The sequence below is a fragment of the Raphanus sativus genome, chromosome 5 (assembly GCF_000801105.2).
Source record: "Raphanus sativus cultivar WK10039 chromosome 5, ASM80110v3, whole genome shotgun sequence".
In the NCBI taxonomy this organism is placed as follows: domain Eukaryota; kingdom Viridiplantae; phylum Streptophyta; class Magnoliopsida; order Brassicales; family Brassicaceae; genus Raphanus; species Raphanus sativus.
In genome coordinates this window covers 1-17,298 of record NC_079515.1, presented here as the reverse complement: position 1 = coordinate 17,298, position 17,298 = coordinate 1, and the positions used below count along the sequence as shown (strand labels likewise).

At 37.1% G+C, this 17,298-nt stretch overlaps 4 protein-coding genes and 2 long non-coding RNA genes across 7 annotated transcripts; 3 read left to right on the top strand and 3 right to left on the bottom strand.

The window, feature by feature from the left end:
- The first annotated feature begins 786 nt into the window (after window positions 1–786).
- Window positions 787–1,727, top strand: LOC108860809 (uncharacterized). Its single transcript, XM_018634660.2, has 2 exons — window positions 787–1,243; window positions 1,341–1,727. Exons 1-2 carry the CDS (start codon window positions 964–966, stop codon window positions 1,547–1,549), a joined length of 489 nt encoding a protein of 162 aa, XP_018490162.1. The 5' UTR covers window positions 787–963; the 3' UTR covers window positions 1,550–1,727.
- A 261-nt stretch (window positions 1,728–1,988) lies between these two features.
- LOC108827489 (uncharacterized) lies at window positions 1,989–3,299 on the bottom strand. The gene is made up of 4 exons (XR_001945673.2): window positions 3,003–3,299; window positions 2,770–2,814; window positions 2,369–2,503; window positions 1,989–2,281 (listed from the first exon to the last, which is right to left on the bottom strand). It is a non-coding gene; the product is annotated as an uncharacterized LOC108827489 (long non-coding RNA).
- A 1,115-nt stretch (window positions 3,300–4,414) lies between these two features.
- Window positions 4,415–4,885, bottom strand: LOC130512472 (uncharacterized). The gene has a single exon (XM_057010516.1). It carries the CDS (start codon window positions 4,817–4,819, stop codon window positions 4,607–4,609), a length of 213 nt encoding a protein of 70 aa, XP_056866496.1. The 5' UTR covers window positions 4,820–4,885; the 3' UTR covers window positions 4,415–4,606.
- Window positions 4,886–8,529: 3,644 nt separating this feature from the next.
- On the top strand, window positions 8,530–9,363 carry LOC130512375 (uncharacterized). Of its 2 annotated transcripts, none has more exons than XR_008945887.1 (3): window positions 8,530–8,614; window positions 8,755–8,965; window positions 9,030–9,363. It is a non-coding gene; the product is annotated as an uncharacterized LOC130512375 (long non-coding RNA). The 2 variants fall into 2 exon arrangements; XR_008945886.1 differs by having other exon boundaries at window positions 8,532–8,671.
- A 342-nt stretch (window positions 9,364–9,705) lies between these two features.
- On the top strand, window positions 9,706–11,357 carry LOC130512374 (cytochrome P450 94B3-like). Its single transcript, XM_057010289.1, has one exon. It carries the CDS (start codon window positions 9,855–9,857, stop codon window positions 11,355–11,357), a length of 1,503 nt encoding a protein of 500 aa, XP_056866269.1. The 5' UTR covers window positions 9,706–9,854.
- Window positions 11,358–12,411: 1,054 nt separating this feature from the next.
- Window positions 12,412–14,962, bottom strand: LOC108857864 (hypothetical protein At1g04090-like). Its single transcript, XM_018631878.2, has 2 exons — window positions 14,887–14,962; window positions 12,412–14,132 (listed from the first exon to the last, which is right to left on the bottom strand). The coding sequence occupies exons 1-2, from the start codon at window positions 14,960–14,962 to the stop codon at window positions 12,412–12,414; spliced, it is 1,797 nt and encodes a 598-aa protein (XP_018487380.2).
- Between the last annotated feature and the right edge of the window lie 2,336 nt (window positions 14,963–17,298).

Below are 17,298 nucleotides of genomic sequence, written 5' to 3'. Positions count from 1 at the left end.
TTGAAGGCCCATGTGATAAAAAAGCAAATACTGTATGTAACAGAATATATCACATTTATATTCTCAAAAGAAGATATCCCAAGTCTTTCTTCTTTTTCTATTCAAGTGTTCTAAGAAAACACTCCTGCTGTTTCATATTGTATACTGTTTTAATCCAATGTACACATATTCAAAATTATTTTTTATCCAATGTACTGTTTTTTCAATTTATTTAATTATAATATTAAATTAAATTATTTAATTATAATTTAAAATCAGTTTATTTATTTATAATTTAAATTAATTTAATTATTTATAAACATACATTAGAATACAATAAGTCACACAATACATGTAAAACATCATCTAATCTATTGTGTAAATATCTTATATAGCTAGTGAAACAAAAGAATAATAATTAGAACATCATCTAATCTATTGAAGTGGAAGAAGCATTTTTTAATTTAAAAACCGACATACTTAACTGTAAACATAACATCCATTGAGAAAAAGCAATAAAAATGTTGGCTGTGAGCCTGTGCCACCGCCACACAACCGCACAACGATAACGTTATTGCTTGGTTTTGTTTGTAATATCTTTGTCGAATAAATTTGTCCCCCATTCTTTATCAATAACAGAAAAGCCATCCACATTTTTTTTCAAGTGTATCGACGACACCGATATGGATAAAGTATCTTTTTTCTTTTGATCAAAATGGATAAAGTATCTATATTAGTAAGAATTTAAGAACAAGGTGATCTTTTTACCGCGAGAGAGAAATTTGTATTTATTTTAATCAGTTAAAATCGATGTATCGTCGTGGCCTGTTGAGCATGAAAGTTGGGAGTTATTCATCAAAAAAGTGATGCTTCTGAATGATAATTATTTGAAAGGGGAAGGACCACGCGTCTTCGATACCTCTCTATCTCTATGCATGTCGTGGCTACAGCATAACGAAACTTCCCTTTCCCATATATACATAGATGCATACATGTGAAACACCAACAACAGGAGAAAAGAACGAGTACTATACGTTAGTCATTAACTCGATCATGGAGATGAATAGTTCAAGGAGATCAAGAGGGTTCAAGATAGCTAGGCTCCTGCCCTTTTGGAAAGCTCTAAAGCCTCCAACTGCCTCCCAAGACCTTTATAATAATGTTCACTACACTTCCTCCACCACAACTTCCTACGCTTCCCAACCTGATTTCAGTAGCTACGTAACTCCTCTTCCACCTAAAGTTAGCTTCCTCCTTCAACCATGTACGTAATTAACTTAAATCTTTTTTTGTATCTCACTATCTTTGCTTCATATATATCATATACAAAATAATCAGTGTTGTGGTGATGTGTTTGGCAGCCGTGGCTCGTGAGGGGGAGGATCTGGAAAAGAAGCTGAACAAGATGAGAGAAAAGCTGGCCGGTAGAGGGATTAATGGTATGGACGATTCCGTTGACGCTAGAGCCGCTTCCTATATATCCTCGGTTCGAGAAAGGTTCAAGCTGGACCATTGTGAGAGAGTGACGACGACTGTTGTTAGCTTAGATCATGAAGATGTTGACCGTTAGGATTTAGGTGGATTTGACCTATAAATCTGTGTCAGAACACGTCAAAACCCACTCAAAACCAAAAAAAAAAAAAAACACTGCGACACAAGCTTAAACCCGATACTATCTTTTACTGATTTAAATAAGGAAAATTGAAACTTCTGTTCCTACGAAATATGAAGCAATCATATTTGTGTACGTGAGTTATGGTGGGAAAGCAAAAGCAGAACACGTCACTTGTTATTTGCTGATTTTTTTATATTTTTAACACAAACTTATATTAATTAAGAAAACTCTCTCAGAAAGAACAGAAGAATCATTAGAGCATCATTATCCGTTGTCCTTAGGACAGAGTCCTTATGATATTTTATTAATATTTTGTGCATAAGGACTTTGGTTAGGACTTTGCTAAATATATAGATTATAGATAGGACTTGTTTTGTTTCTTAGTCAATTAAAATTGAATCAGAGGAAGAAGAAGAGCTTTCACCATGCAGGAGAATTCTAATCAAAAGCTTGTATCGAATCAGTAATAACAGAGCTCAGTGGAATATTAACACATCTAGCTAACGATGGTAGCTCAACAGGGGAGAGCTAGCTATCAAGGTTCTTTCAAGTTTGTTACCCACAACCTTTTGGTACTTCTGTTGATTCATCTTACAGCACCAGAAGCAACTCGTCACCTTCCAAACAGTATCCCAACAGCTTCACTAGGTTCGGATGAGAAACCCTCCCAAGAAAGTTCACCTCACACTACAGATAAACAAAGAAACAGTCCATCCAATAAACAAATAGAGCTCCTCATTGCATATCATGAATAAGTTGGAGTATTCTACTCACTTGCCATTCCTCAAAGCCTTGGAAGCTTTCAGAGTTGAGTTTCTTGACAGCAATCACAGTTCCAGTGCTGTGAGTGCCATGCCCTTTCTCCTCAAGCCAGCCTTTGCCATTCTGTAGTCGTTGACTTAAACGGACCTGTTTCAATTAGAAACACCATTCCAAAACAAAAACCATGCCCAGAACACTCAGTCACATAACAGATCACAAACAAACACTAATGGAACAGAACACAACTTGATCTTACAGAACTATAAGCACAACAAATCCAAGATTCTCGGAACAAACAAAGTACATAAATGATAGGCAACGTATTACACAAGTTGAAGTGAAACCTATTATAGGAAACTGAACAGATTATTCCAAAGAAAGAAAGAAAAAGCAGAGATTTTGAGAAGACAAACCTGAACTGAGATTACCAGTAGACAAACTTAAGACCAATCTGGTACCTATAAGAATAAAAAATTTCAAACATCAGAAAATTGAACCGAGCCGAGAGAATCAATCAAAATTCTCCGAGAGAATCAATCAAACCATGAAAATAACTACACCCAACGTAACAGATACAGAGAAACAGAGAAACATATCAAAAAAAGAGATAACTTTCAGCAACGTAACCGTAGAAATCACTCTGTACCTTTGTTGATAAGAGCAAAAAAAGAGATAATCTTGCTCTTATCGCCGTTTAGTTGGGTTTAATTGGGTTCTCTATCAACCCAATTTCTCTGCTTCTACCAAACCCATCGACATGAGAGAAGAGGGGAGAAGATGAAGTGAGATGAGTGTGGTCCACGGAGAAGCCGGTCCATGAGATGAGTGTGGTCTTCCCGTGATCGACATGAGAGAAGAGGGGAGAAGATGAAGTGATCGACATGAGAGAAGAGAGGAGAAGATTATCGGCGTCTTATGATGACGCGTGGCATTAAGGACGCGTACAAAAACTTCTTAATTAAGGAACGTCCTTATTCTTATTGGCTATTTTCCATTTAATTAAATGTGTTTAATTGCTAAGATATCAGGCTAAGGACGCCGATAATCTTGCTCTTACATAGGGTAGCCTTTTATTTGCTGAATAAAAATCAATAATAAAAGGAGTTGGTCAAACCACTAATTTGATTGTATTTGCTGACTCATCAATACACTTCAAGGTTCAGCGAACAAAGCTCTTCTTGAACTGCATGGTTTAATCTTATCATCTTATGTAACCTGATCTTTCCAACTTTCTATAACATACTTTATCATGAATCGAGAACATGGTCTTTGATTCAGCAGCTGACCATGTTCTGACTCATATATCATTCATTGACCCTAGAGCTAAGAGCTTGTATAACGCACTTATTATATTTTCCCTCTGATGTAATTAAGTTGTATCAGCCCATCTGTCCATGCAAATTTAGGTAATACCAAACTAAAGCTAGTAGAGAAATATCCCTCAACCAAAGCTTTCCCTCAAAAGAATCCAACAGCTACATACACTTTGACGACTTCTACTCCAGCTTTTGAGCCACCTTCTTTTGAAATTTCTCATGTCGTTTAAGACACACAAATGAACCCAAACTTGCAAGTTCAGATGCTCAAATTGATCATCCACTACTTTATTTTTCTAGTGAAATCTCTATGGATTGCTAAGGTACACCACACCTACAAGGCACACAACTCACTCTCCTAAAAATTTCAGTTGTTGATCCACTTACCACAACACCTCAAGCTCGAGCACTTGAGAGTCTATCGCACCTCACTGTGTTAGGAGTTATGGATGAAGTTGAAACGGAGCCAAAAAGCTCCTTCAGCTTGACAAGGGGTGGGAAGGAGACAAAATCTCCTATCAAATACCAAGATATAGAATGAAAGACTATGCAAGGGAGAGGTAAACATGGTCTGAGAACTCATTAGCTATTTCTTATACAAATTTTTTGTTGGTTCTGCTAGTTTCTTCCTAAGTGTTTTCTTATGTATGAATTCTTATCCATGCAATATTTTCCTCATAAGGCTGCTTAGTCTTATCTTTGTAAATGCTTATGTTTTATTTAAATTTGAAAGCCTTTTTACAAAAAAGAAAAGAAATAAAATGTAGGTAATACGTGAAGTTTACAAAGTTAACTTTACGGTCGAATTCATGGTAAAGGATGACTACATGAAATATCATTAATCAATAAAATTTCCACAAGGGAATCAGAAATCGAGAAGACGCAGAGATTCAGAAATTGAAGGGACTGGATGAAATGAAGCTGGTTTAATTAATTAGGCCGCGTAGATGTGGATGTTAAGGGCGATGAGGGAGATGGTGATGAAAGCGAAGAAGAGGAGAGTGTGGATGACAATGGAAGGACCGCTTGTTTGAGACCCACCGAACTCAACCGCTTTGCTCTTTCCAGGCAACTGAAACAGAACTCCAGGGCTCAACAGTATGAAAAAAACCACCGACATCAACACCGGTCCCCAGTCCAACCCCATTTCGATCTCTTTGTTTTCCTACGTCTCTCCTTAATTCTCTCTCTCTCTCTCTCTCTCTCTCTCTCTCTCTCTGTTTTACTTATGTGTTTATATAATAATATAATGCATGTGTGAATTAATGAATCTTGGTGTAACAATTTTTTTTTTGGTGTAACAATTTATTGATGTGGCTTGAGCATAAGTATAAGTGCAAGGAGGGCTAGTTTGGTGGACGAAGGAAAGAACTATTCTCGGACTGGAATTTCAAAACTATATCTATTAACCGTATTAAAAAAAAAGTAAATATATCTGAATGGTATTGCTTGTTTTGAAACCTAAGCATATGATTCCGCTTGAGGGAATCGTGTCTCGCAAGAAGACAACACCTTTTGCGATTCTGGCTTGGCCATTTTTTTTATAAAAACCATTTTATTGCGAAGGCTTTCACTAGGGGTTTAGTTTCTCTGTGGTGCAGATGTATTTAGCCACGAGTTTAAGCTTACTTTTTGTTAATACTAGGGTCGGCCCGCCCTACGGGCGGGATGTGAACTATTAAATAATTTCAACGGCTAATATACAAATTAAAAACATTAAGATCTGGATACTGAAATTTTAGGCATGTATATCCGGATCCGAACAGTTATATATTTTTTAAATATTTAAACATAATTATATCTATATATGTATACTATAAATATTTAGTTTAAAATGTCTATTTTTATTTTGTTTAACATTTAATATATACTTATTTTAATGTGATGTGTTCTAATTTTTATTTGATGTATATATTGTGAGACCATACTATTATAATTATTATTTATATTTTTTGTTGTGGGTTTTTAGTTTGATGAAAACATAATTTTATTACAATTGACCAATTTTCCTATACAGTATAGTTTTATTTTAGAAATGAGAATATCCAAATATGTTTTATTTGTTTATTTATATTTGATCTAACTTGTATTGTCAATGTTTTTCCCTTTTATGTCATCTATATCATTCACAATGTGTAATTATAAAGATTTATACATCATATAAGTTTTTTTATTCTACTTCATCTATTCCTATTCTTAGAAGAAATAAGATTAATCTTCTATGTCATTTGATTGGATTTTGTAAGTTATTCTATAACAGTGATTTATATTTATATTAAAGTTTATTAATATTTTTAAAAGCATTAATACATATAGAACTTATAGAAATTTTATTTGTGAAAACATAGTTAAAATATAATATATATTTTTAAATTACTTTTGTTTGTATTTATAATCATACATTTGCAAGTTAAACTATAACCATAAAATAAATAATTATATTCCACGAACGGATTATGAGCCTCACAAAATTTGGAGTATTTTAAAGCTGCAAAAGAAAAAGAAAAATTGGAGTATCTTATATATTTGATAATATATCCAAGGTTTGAGAATACCCATAAGCGTATGAACATTGTATAGTCAGAAAGCTTGAAGTTGTGGTTGCTCCGGGTAATGCCAATGGTCGCTGGCCTCACCTGCTCGCCGACGAATAGCTTGCTAACCCCACAAGACGCTGCCTTTTTCAGAGAGATGAAGAGATCGCGATCTCCGGAAGATTATAGATTTTGCCGGAAACGACGCATCGAAGGTTTATATATATAAGGATCTAGCAGACGAAGAGCGCAATAGGTTGATTCGTAGTGGGATGGAGAATAAAGACGATTTAAGATTAAACCACAAACACCGTTACAGAATCTAGAAAGTCTCAGCGTCAAATGAAAACAGACGAAAAACACGAAGGAGAACATCTGTTTAGGGATTCCGTAGAACAGTGTCGATGGGCCTAGTGCCGAAGAACATTTCATTTGCGCTGGACGAAGCCCACTGCGAAGCCCATTTCGAGAGAACAAAGTTTAAGTGATACGGTGCGTATCTGATGTGTCAACTCGTGAGACTTCTAATTCTGACGTGGACGCTGATGTGTCAGCAGGAGAGATTCAACTCTCTTTTATATATATAGATACCCGAAAGTTTGATGTTGCTTTAGCTCTTTTCGTACATCATTGCAACCGTCGTCCCTTACAACCAAAAATTCAAACCTAAAACAAATGATTGTCGTCTTGAGGCATTTTCATGCATCCTTTCTGGGATTAGTCCACAAGCCCAAATATAACAAATACTGTGTATGTTGAACTAATCTTAATTCTTTAACATATATAACAAATAATTGTTGCTGATCTATGTATTTAGCGTAAAGCAACTCTATATGACGTACGAAATCGTAAAATTTATAAAAAGGGAAATTGAGAACGTGCGTGAACTCTCTAATAAGTCGGAAAATATATGCAATCACTAGAATAAATCCAAAACCACATTAACGCTGATATTTGTAATCATGCACTAAATGCGGTTATACCAATCAAATCAAGTAGTTCTTATGAAATGAGGATAAGACGCAGTAGGAAAGCAAAAGAATCGAAACCAACCCAATATATGCAATCAAGTATATTTCAAGACTTTTAACTTTACATAAAGAAATGTATATTATAGCAATAAAAAAATCAAGAAACCACAGACAAGAAGAAAGGAAGATACCAATCAAGCCTGCACTTTTCTGTCATCTTTAAATAATATTACTGAATTTGAGCAACGTACACTTATCCACATACGTTCACAGATATATATATATATATATATATATATACCAAGTGCATGCAGTGTGTATATGTTATACAATAAATTTTGGCTCTAGTTAATTACTTCTTTGATAGCTGATAAAACGATCGATTAGTTTGGAGCTCCAACGACTTGAGATCGGTAGAAATGGGAGGAGCTGACTGGGGTCCGGTGGCGGTAGCGGTGGTGCTGTTCGTAGTGTTATCTCCGGGACTTCTCTTTCAGCTGCCGGCCAGAAGAAGGGTGTTGGAGTGCGGCAACATGACCACGAGTGGCATATCCATATTGGTTCATGCCATCCTCTTTTTCGCTATTATCACGATTTTGGTCATCGCCATTCAAATTCACATTCACATCTAGTTTGTGTGGGTTTGTTTATTTCTCCTATAATTATAAAAGGTCTACAAGTTAGGCTGTACAAATTCCCCCTCATGTGATCGATGTTAGTGTCAAATCATGGAATGCATTATTCAAGAATCAACAATATAAATTCTCTTTGTTGTATAGATATATTGTTGTAATCGTTGAAAATTGGTTATTTCGATTATTATTTGTAATCAATACATTGGATTTTAAAAATATTTGGATTTTAAAAATATTTGTAGATGTAAATTGGAATGAAGCAATGTAAAACAACAAAGATTTCAAGCTCACACAAAACTCTCTCATTATTTTAGTTATTTATTTTTTTGTTTCTCATTATTATTACTGTATATGTATTTATATGTAATTTGTTTACAATCTAACCAATAAATAATTTTCAATTGTTTTAAAAAAAAAAGATTTGCCCAATGGAAATTGGGCCGTTTGGGATATTTGGGCTGAGACTATTATTTGACAAAGTAACAAAAGCCCTCCTTACTCTGACCACAAAGCAAAGGAAGCAGCTGTCTCTTGGTGGTGGTTATCTGCACAAAAAAAAAGATGGAGACGGGATTCGCAGACCGTCGAAATACTAGCAGGAACCATCTGGTGACCCATGTCTCAAAGTCAACGCAAAGGCAAGCTCTTCTTTGCTTTGTTACTGATCTGATCTGCTATTTTATTCATTCAATTCAATTCAATTTGGGGGTGATTGACAGGAGGAGCCCTTCAATGCCTCGCTCTGCCTTAGTGTCATCTTATGTCACTTCCAGTATCCATCCTTTCTACAAGCGAAATCATGGTCGAAATGTCCTCTTCTCTTTCTCTCCACTTTTTGTTTCTGTCTTCTTTTGCCAAAGTACAACAATGTTACTCTACATGTCTTCTATCTTTGTATTATTTTAGGCCTTTTTCTCACTTCTTGTATGTGTTGAAATGCAGTGAACCCTCTTAGCCAAGCCACAAATCCTTGGAGAGGTTTGCCTCCTCAGCAGCAAAACTAGTCTCATCTTCAACAAAAAAAGAATGCCATGTCTATCTCAGCAAAAGTGTCATACCAAAAAAGATTTTACCCTCTCTTTCTTCTTACACTAGTATTCATTGGCTTTGATGTCTCCCATAGACCATAGTACCGAGGTCATCGCCAATGCAGGTAAAGCCTCTCAACATTATTCTCAGATAAATAAGTGGATTATTGACATTATCTTGTTGAACAGTTGTGGGAATGTGCAGTTGCCGGAAAACGTGGAGTCAGTGTGGAACCTAAGAGGGGTGCTCAACGCCGTTGCACCGTGTCCTGAACCCACTCAACTTGTGGATCAATGTCCTCTTCTTTGACCTCTTCTCGGTTTCAAGACACAAGACTCTTTAAAAAAGAATGTATCCACCTGTGATTACTCTTTTTGCTTTTCGTCCTAGTTTGGTGCGTTATTTTAACATCCAACCACTGTTTACCGATTTTGATGCATTATTATTGTTATAACAAATGTGCTTGCAATATCATATGGTTGAGCACATTTATCAATAGTGTATCCTCCTTGATTGCTTCGCAGTCCACTTTCCTCCTAATCTTCGTGTGCGCCTCGTCTTATTCGATCCATGCATGTATAACCGCAATTCTGGCGTCAATTTGCAACACAATGTAAAAAAATCGAGCATTTACACAAACCTAAACCACATTATCATTGGATGAAATTAAAATAATTTTAGTTGGGTAGAAGATTGAATAAGCAAGAGGACTATTAAATAATAAGATGATGTCGGGGTAAAAATGAATGGAACTCCACTATAGGTTATACTTATATTAATGGAAAGCAACTACAAATCATTGAGAAAAGTATTACCAATAAACAAAGCATCATAATAATGCAGGGGACTGGGATCCGATTAATTCAGGCTCGTGCGTCAAATCTGTATAGACAAAATATTTGTTGCTTAAAAAAATAAGAAGAAATGGTCTCTCTTGACCCTTTCCTAATTGTCGTATTCTCCATTTTTTTTTCCTAAAAAAAGAAGTTTTGAAGCTCATCATCAACACAACAATGGAAGCTTCAACTCTTGTTCTTCTTCCTTTTCTCTTCCTCGTGGTTTTGATGCTCTCTACTGGAAGATCTGTTTGCCTACGTAACTCTATACCAGCGCCGAAAACATACCCGGTTATCGGATGCTTAATTTCCTTCTATACAAACCGGAACCGGTTGCTGGATTGGTATACCGAGCTCTTAACCGAATCCGCAAGTGGGACAGTGATAATAAACCGGTTGGCTGCGCGGAGAACCGTGGTGACAGCCAACCCATCGAACGTCGAGTATATCCTCAAGACAAACTTTGATAACTACCCGAAAGGCAAACCCTTCACGGAGATTCTCGGAGACTTTCTCGGCGACGGTATATTTAACGTTGACGGAAAGCTGTGGTTAAAGCAGCGGAGACTCGCTACTCATGATTTCACGCCGAAGTCGCTGAGATCAGAGTACGTTGACGTTTTGAGGAAGGAGGTAGAGGAGGAGCTTCTGTCCTTCTTGGACGCTGCTGCCCAAGACTTTCAACCCTTCGATCTCCAAGAGCTTCTCCGCAGATTCTCTTTCAATATTGTCTGCATTGTTTTCCTCGGGATCCATCGTTCCAGTTTAAACCCGTCCTCACCTGTTTCTGAGTTCGATCGAGCGTTTCGGACTGCGGCTGCGGTTAGCGCTGGACGTGGTTCCGCACCGCTGTCTTTCGTGTGGAAGCTTAAGAGACTGGTCGGTTTTGGATCTGAGAAAGACCTCAGAAACGCTGTTCAAAAAGTTCATAGCTGCGTCAATGAGATCATTCGAGAGAAGAAGATGATGATCACTACCAAGAGCAAGAGCGATGATTTTCTGTCGCGATTGATCGTCGCTGGAGAAAGTGACGAGGCTGTGAGAGATATGGTAATTAGTCTTGTAATGGCTGGGAGGGACACGACCTCCGCGGTTACCACACGCTTGTTTTCGTTAATCTCCTCTCACAAGACAACCGAGTGTGAGCTAGTTAATGAAATCAGATCGGTTATGGATATAACCGGTGGGGGCTTCGATTACCAATCACTCAAGAAACTGAGTCTCTTGAAAGCTTGCTTGTGTGAAGTGATGCGATTGTATCCTCCGGTGCCTTGGGATTCCAAACACGCATTAACCGATGACCGTTTACCAGACGGTACGGCTGTGCGTGCCGGAGACCGGGTTACGTATTTTCCATATGGGATGGGGAGAATGGAGGAGCTTTGGGGGAAAGATTGGGATGAGTTTAAACCAAACCGATGGTTTGAGTCTTATGATCATAATACCAGAGTTTTGAAGAAAGTAAACCCTTTCAAGTTTCCGGTTTTTCAAGCCGGTCCGAGGGTTTGTCTCGGGGAAGAGATGGCGTACATGCAGATGAAGTACGTTGTGTCTTCCATGCTTAACCGTTTTCAGATTGAACCAATCGGTATGGACAAACCGGTTTTTGTGCCAATGCTCACGGCTCACATGGCTGGTGGGATGCAAGTCCGCGTTCACCGGAGAGATGGATCTCGATGAAGAGAACCAGATTTGCATTTTCGGTCATCCGAATAAAGTCAATGATCACTATGGTTTTATTGAATGTAAGTAAAACGTTTCCATGATCGTATTTTCTCCTTTCTTCTTTTGGGTAAACCAACCCACATTTTAGTTTTCCATATTTTCAATAAACACCAGTAAAAATATAATATTATTGTCTGAAAACTAAGTTTATGTTGAGAAGCAATTAAGCACTTATTTACATCTTTATTTTTCTAATGAAGTCATACGTATATTAAAAACTGTAGTATTTTTACATCTCAATTAATAATACACTAGATTAAGATATGCACCTTGTAAGGAGCTACCATAATCCACACTATGTAAAAAAAAAAACTTGGTTTCATATCAATATTATGAATTTATACAGTTTCGTAATCTTTATGTATTTTATATACTTTGTAAATGTAAAACCTGTAACAATTAATATTTTGTGCCGGGAGAACTAAAACTAAGTTTGATTTTCAGCGATGTGAACTGGTTTACCAGCTTTGTTTCTTACTCAAACAGACACACACAATAATGCCTCTTGAATATTAATTGGGCCTGATCCCGACATGAATGCAATTAGGTTTCTCTTTGCATACAACAAAACGCATTTTTAATTATGCTACTGCAATCAGTTCGAAGGACTTTTTTTATTTTAAATTTATATATTAACTATTTTCAAAAACTTAAGCTAATAAAAGTTTGATAAACACATTTTTATTAAAATTTACAAATTATTACATAATAATAATAAAAGTGCATAGGAAATATAGAAATAAATAAATATGTTTTGAAACAATTGTTTTTCTCTAAAACAATGATTTTTCAGAAAGAATAATGAAATTTAACATGTTAGTTCTTAAACACATATTTACGTAAAGTTTCACTAAATAGCTTTCTTTCTTTATCCCAGCTAACTGAACTGACCCATATGAAAACAAATCGACAGAAGGAAAAAGCAAAATCAAATAGCAACGTAGTTTGCTTATTTATTTTAAATTTATTAATATGTGGATCAGAGACAGGAATGAGTGAATGAATACTATTATTCATCAGCGTTCCAAGACTGTTTGACTTTGGGTCCAGTGGGACCCTCTTCTTCAAGGACTTCATGAGGTATTTTGTCAGTGAGCTTACGGAATTTTTTACTCAAAAATCCGGGCAATGTCTTGGCAATACCGTCAACGGTCTTTTGAAGGTCATGTTGGACGGTTGGTCCCCATTTCCTAAAATAGTTTAGCCACGGTGGCTCCACGATTCCTTGTCCAGCGATCACCTCATAACCAGAACCAGTATCAAAGAACTTGTCACTTCTCCCCATGTCGTTCCTTATGCCGTTTCCGTCTTGGCCTTGCAACACCAGCCCGGGTCTCGAGAACATTGCGTGTCCGTGAAGAGACGAGTAAGCCACAGGCTTGTTTCCACCTTGGAACTCTAGATCGCATGCCTCCACTAGACTTCCTCCACTGTGCTCAGAGAAGTAGACGCGCCACAATTCGCCGTTGAAGTTGCTGATCCGCAAGGTAATGTGTTCCCAATCTCCAACATGTTCACCGACATTCCCTAGGGAGACGCTCTTGAGGAATAAAATCTTGAGGTGGGCATTGCCGTTGAAAGGAAAGAATATCCAGACGACAATGTCAGTGAAAGTGCCTCCATACATTGGTTTGATGTGTAGATACACCTTTGTGTTCCCTAAGTCTCCCCTCTTAGCCCTATCCCTTGCACTCTTATCGGCTGGATAATCCAACCAGTATAAGCCATCGTCCGAGCCGCCTTGCGGAAGGTTTGAACCGTTGGGTTGAACCGGGATAGGGTTAGCTTCGTTACCTTTCTGGTATAACAAGGCACCGTTGGAGAAAACCCAATCGACAGAGGAAGGAAGGAACTCTTCATTTGGATGAAAATAAATCAAAGGAGAATAGGCTCGAAACAAATCTCTGGTCTGGTCTTGGCTTGGCATGCTAGACAAGTCAAATTTTGTATTTTTTAGGCAGGACAAAGACGGACGAGGAAAATTTGGTTGCTGAAAGCTGAATGTCCCTGTGTACACACCAGCTGCCTCTGTTCCTCTGTTTGCAGGTCTCAAACTAGAAACAGTAATCCCTCCTATCCCCCATACCCATGCAGCATCGGCTTCGCTCATCTGTTCCGTATGATCCGATCTGACACAGCTTATTGATTCTTGTCTTAAAGAGGGCTTCACCGGAGAAGTAGTGACTAATACGCCAACCGCTCCATACCCGTTGGGACATAAAGGCTGCCAAAAATATGCTGGCCCATCTTGCTTGACGACGATGGAGGTAGTGTCACCGAGTTCCATGTAGTCAACGGGTGGTCTCAAGCTATTCCCGGATATGTCTTTTGCAACAAGAACCCAACCGAAAAGCATACGGTTGTTGGGTTGTGCATAGAAACCAAGTGTAAAGAAACCAGTAGGAAGATTGATGGGTTCAAAGATGCTGACTCCCATGTTGTCGGGCCCTCCCTCGAATGCTCTCCATACCCTCTGTGACGTTGATTCTGAGATGGAGACTTGGATCACCTCAAGACCTCCAAGATCTATCTTTCCTTTCCCAAAGTTTTTCCCACCACCCGGAGGGATAACAGGCAACGCAGAAGGAAACTTGAAGCTTGTCTCTACAGGTAATGGAGAAGGAATCATGGAGCTTGTCTCTACAGGTAATGGATGCGGAGATATGCTAACTGTGACATTCAAATTGGAGCTGGTTCCATTTCCGTCGCAAAACACATGGTTCACAAATACTATAATCAAAACAAAACTCAAAAGTTTAGAAGTTTTTCCATTACACGATTGCATTCTTCTCTCTTACTCTTGGTCAGTAATAATAATAATATTAGGCCACAAAATTATACATTTAGGTTTTGTAACCGTTTGACCCCTATTCTCCAAACATTTATATACTAATATAGTGTAAACTATCTTTTTTTGGTCAAAGTGTTATTAATAAAACGTGTATAATTGGTTGACTGTATGCTGTCAGGCATATATTTAGAGATTTTTTACTCTAACTTATCAATTTCGTTTGGAAATATCTTTAAAGAAAAACATAATTTTAGGATGTAATATCCAATTATAGCATAATATTTTCAAGTTCTTAATGTCACCAATTTTAAGTTCCTGATTTCTTGATAAAGGAATCTAGGATTTTAGAGTCAGTCTTCAACTTTTTTATAAAAGACATTTAGTTATTTTCGAAAACAGTTCAAATATCTTTGTGTTTTCAATTTAGAAAAATGCTAAATTTATCTTTTGTTAATTAGAAATCTCTACGATAGAAAAAGAGATTTTCTATCACAGAGTTTAAGTGGATCCATGCATGAACCCTCTAATTAATTTTAGGTGTTCTAAACTTGGTACTTAACGTAAAAACAGCTTAAACTCTTAGATATTGTGTACTATTATAGTTTTCTTAAACATGCATGATAACGAGTATTCGATTCTCAATGTTTAAATCTAGCTGTTTTCTTGAAATAGATCTTATATATTGTTGTGTACTGAGAGATTCAGTGTTCTGAGCTATTTTCCCAATGTGGGCCACCGTTGAAAAAGCCCAACCCACCACTTGAGCCATTCTAAATATTCATTTACGCAATAACAAGGCAATAATTCTAAGATAAACATTTCGAGTCCTTTAGCTAATAATAAAGTAGTAAGTACTTGTTTGATGATTCTGTCTTTGTTAGATAATTGGAATATATATGGAACTATGGAAGCTACACGTGTTGGTGGTGGTGCGTAGACGGCACAGAATTTAAAATGTTATATCGTGAATCGTTTATTAGTATTGGTTTCAAGAACTGGAGTGGTTATAATTCTCTCAGCACAAGATTATAGTATGTATGTATTTACAGGGACTAGTACATCATGATAAACTGTTTTTAGGATTCTATTTCTTCACTCCATAGTATAGGAATTGGATGATGAGTTTATGGGTATTATGCAATGTATTCGATCGTTTTACTATTTGTAGTATTAACTATTTTCTGAATAAAAAAGGTAAAATCTTACGTTGATAAAAAAATGCATACTACTCTTAATTTTGTAGTCACCTGTTTTTTTTTGGATTCATCTTTTTTATTTTTTAAGGTCAACTTAGGGATTTATTGCAAAATAAACCTAAGAGCGCTTAGCCTTTTTGCTCCTAGATGCTTTTGTCGTCGCTTTGTTTTGCATGTCTTTTCAATTTCTTGATAATGTTTTTGTGTCTTCCTGTTTTTGTTTCCTCCCCTGCTATCAATTTCCACATCATTATTCCCCACCAAACTACGTTTTGGACTTTACTCGACCAAACCATTGGATCTTAAAATTTTAGTATATCTTCTATGTATTTAACAGTACTTTTGTATGAGTTGGCTTGAAATCTTTTTGAAACTAGATATGTACTTATGGCATTTTAGAAAGTTTTCTCATTATCCTAATGATATTGGCGCAAGACAATATACTAAAGTCTATTGTCGCTACGCCAAAAGTCCAAACTAGTTTGAACTACAATGGGGCAAGTGTGTGCTCGGGTGAAATACTTATCAGGTTTCAGCCTGTGGTTTCTGTGGTTATTATTTTGCAAGCTTACGTACAGTGAGTAGATTATAAAGTTTAGGTATGAATCAATTCTCAAAATCTTAGATATCTGAACTCTATAAACTAGTGCACATGCTATTGACCCAAAACTTTATATTTTTCTGGTAAATGAAACATGGAACATGACTCTAGGATGATGATACCCCCAGCAAAATTGAAAACAGTGGGACCGAACACGGCCTAAACCTTGTTCTTAAACAATATACATATATATAATCTTCCTTGGACAAAGCGAGAGTGTACCATTGAGATTCATTTAGCTTGGACTTCGCACATTTGTGAATGTTGTTGAGTTTACGAAGAATAAGGTTCCAAGCACAAGAATATGTCCTTTCTAATTAATAAATTAATTACATAGACTTTACTTGGGATTCATAGCCACCCCTGCTGTCGACAAAAGTCACAAAACTCAGAGGCTCGTTTTGTGCTTTCCAATAAAATATCAAAAACCAATAGAATGGCTTTACGGGTACTTTAAACCTTTGTAATTTACTACTAGTATATGTATGTATATATCCAAGTGGAGGTCATGTGTACAAAAAAAAAAATTCATCAAATAATTCCTTGCAACAAATCAATGAATTAAAAATGAAAAGTTGTCCCACTTTTATTTTCGCCAATATATACAGAGACGGTAAAGCCGAAGCTATTCTCAACGTGAACATGGCTGGTTCAGTTAGTAAAGAGTGCATGACAAGTCTTATAATGTTCTACTTCTTCACATGGTCTCTCTGCGCAGCTTCACATGATCTGCTTAGCTGCGACCCAGAAGAATCATCCTCCTCTAGCTACGTTTGCCACTCAGACCTCCAAAAGTGCCGCACATTTGCCATTCTAAGAGCCTTAAGGGGGCATCAGTTACAGTTTATCCCGATTGACTGCAGATGTAATGGAAGGTTCTACGAGGCTCATCTCTTCAAAACTTGCGTCAAAGGCGACACCTTTCGCTCTGTCGCTGCATCCCTACAAGGCCTGACCACGTGCCTGTGAGCCCCATACTTAAGAAAGAAGATTTTTACAATTTAAAATTAGATTTGGTTCTTTATAATTACGGATGTTCCAATTTCATTTTTGTGCAGGTCCATAAGAGACAAGAATCCTCAAGTTTCGGAAGACAGCCTGGACGAGAACGTTAAGTTGCGGTTGGCGGTCAAATGTTCTTGTCCAGAAGAAGGCGTTTCAACCGCAGCCAGGTATCTCGTTACATATCCGGTGAGTGAAGGCGAAAGCGTTTCAAGCTTGGCAGAAAAGTTCAAGACAACAGAGGATGCTATTGTCTCGGCAAACAACAGTTCTGGAGTGGTACCACGCACCCCTGCTCTCATACCT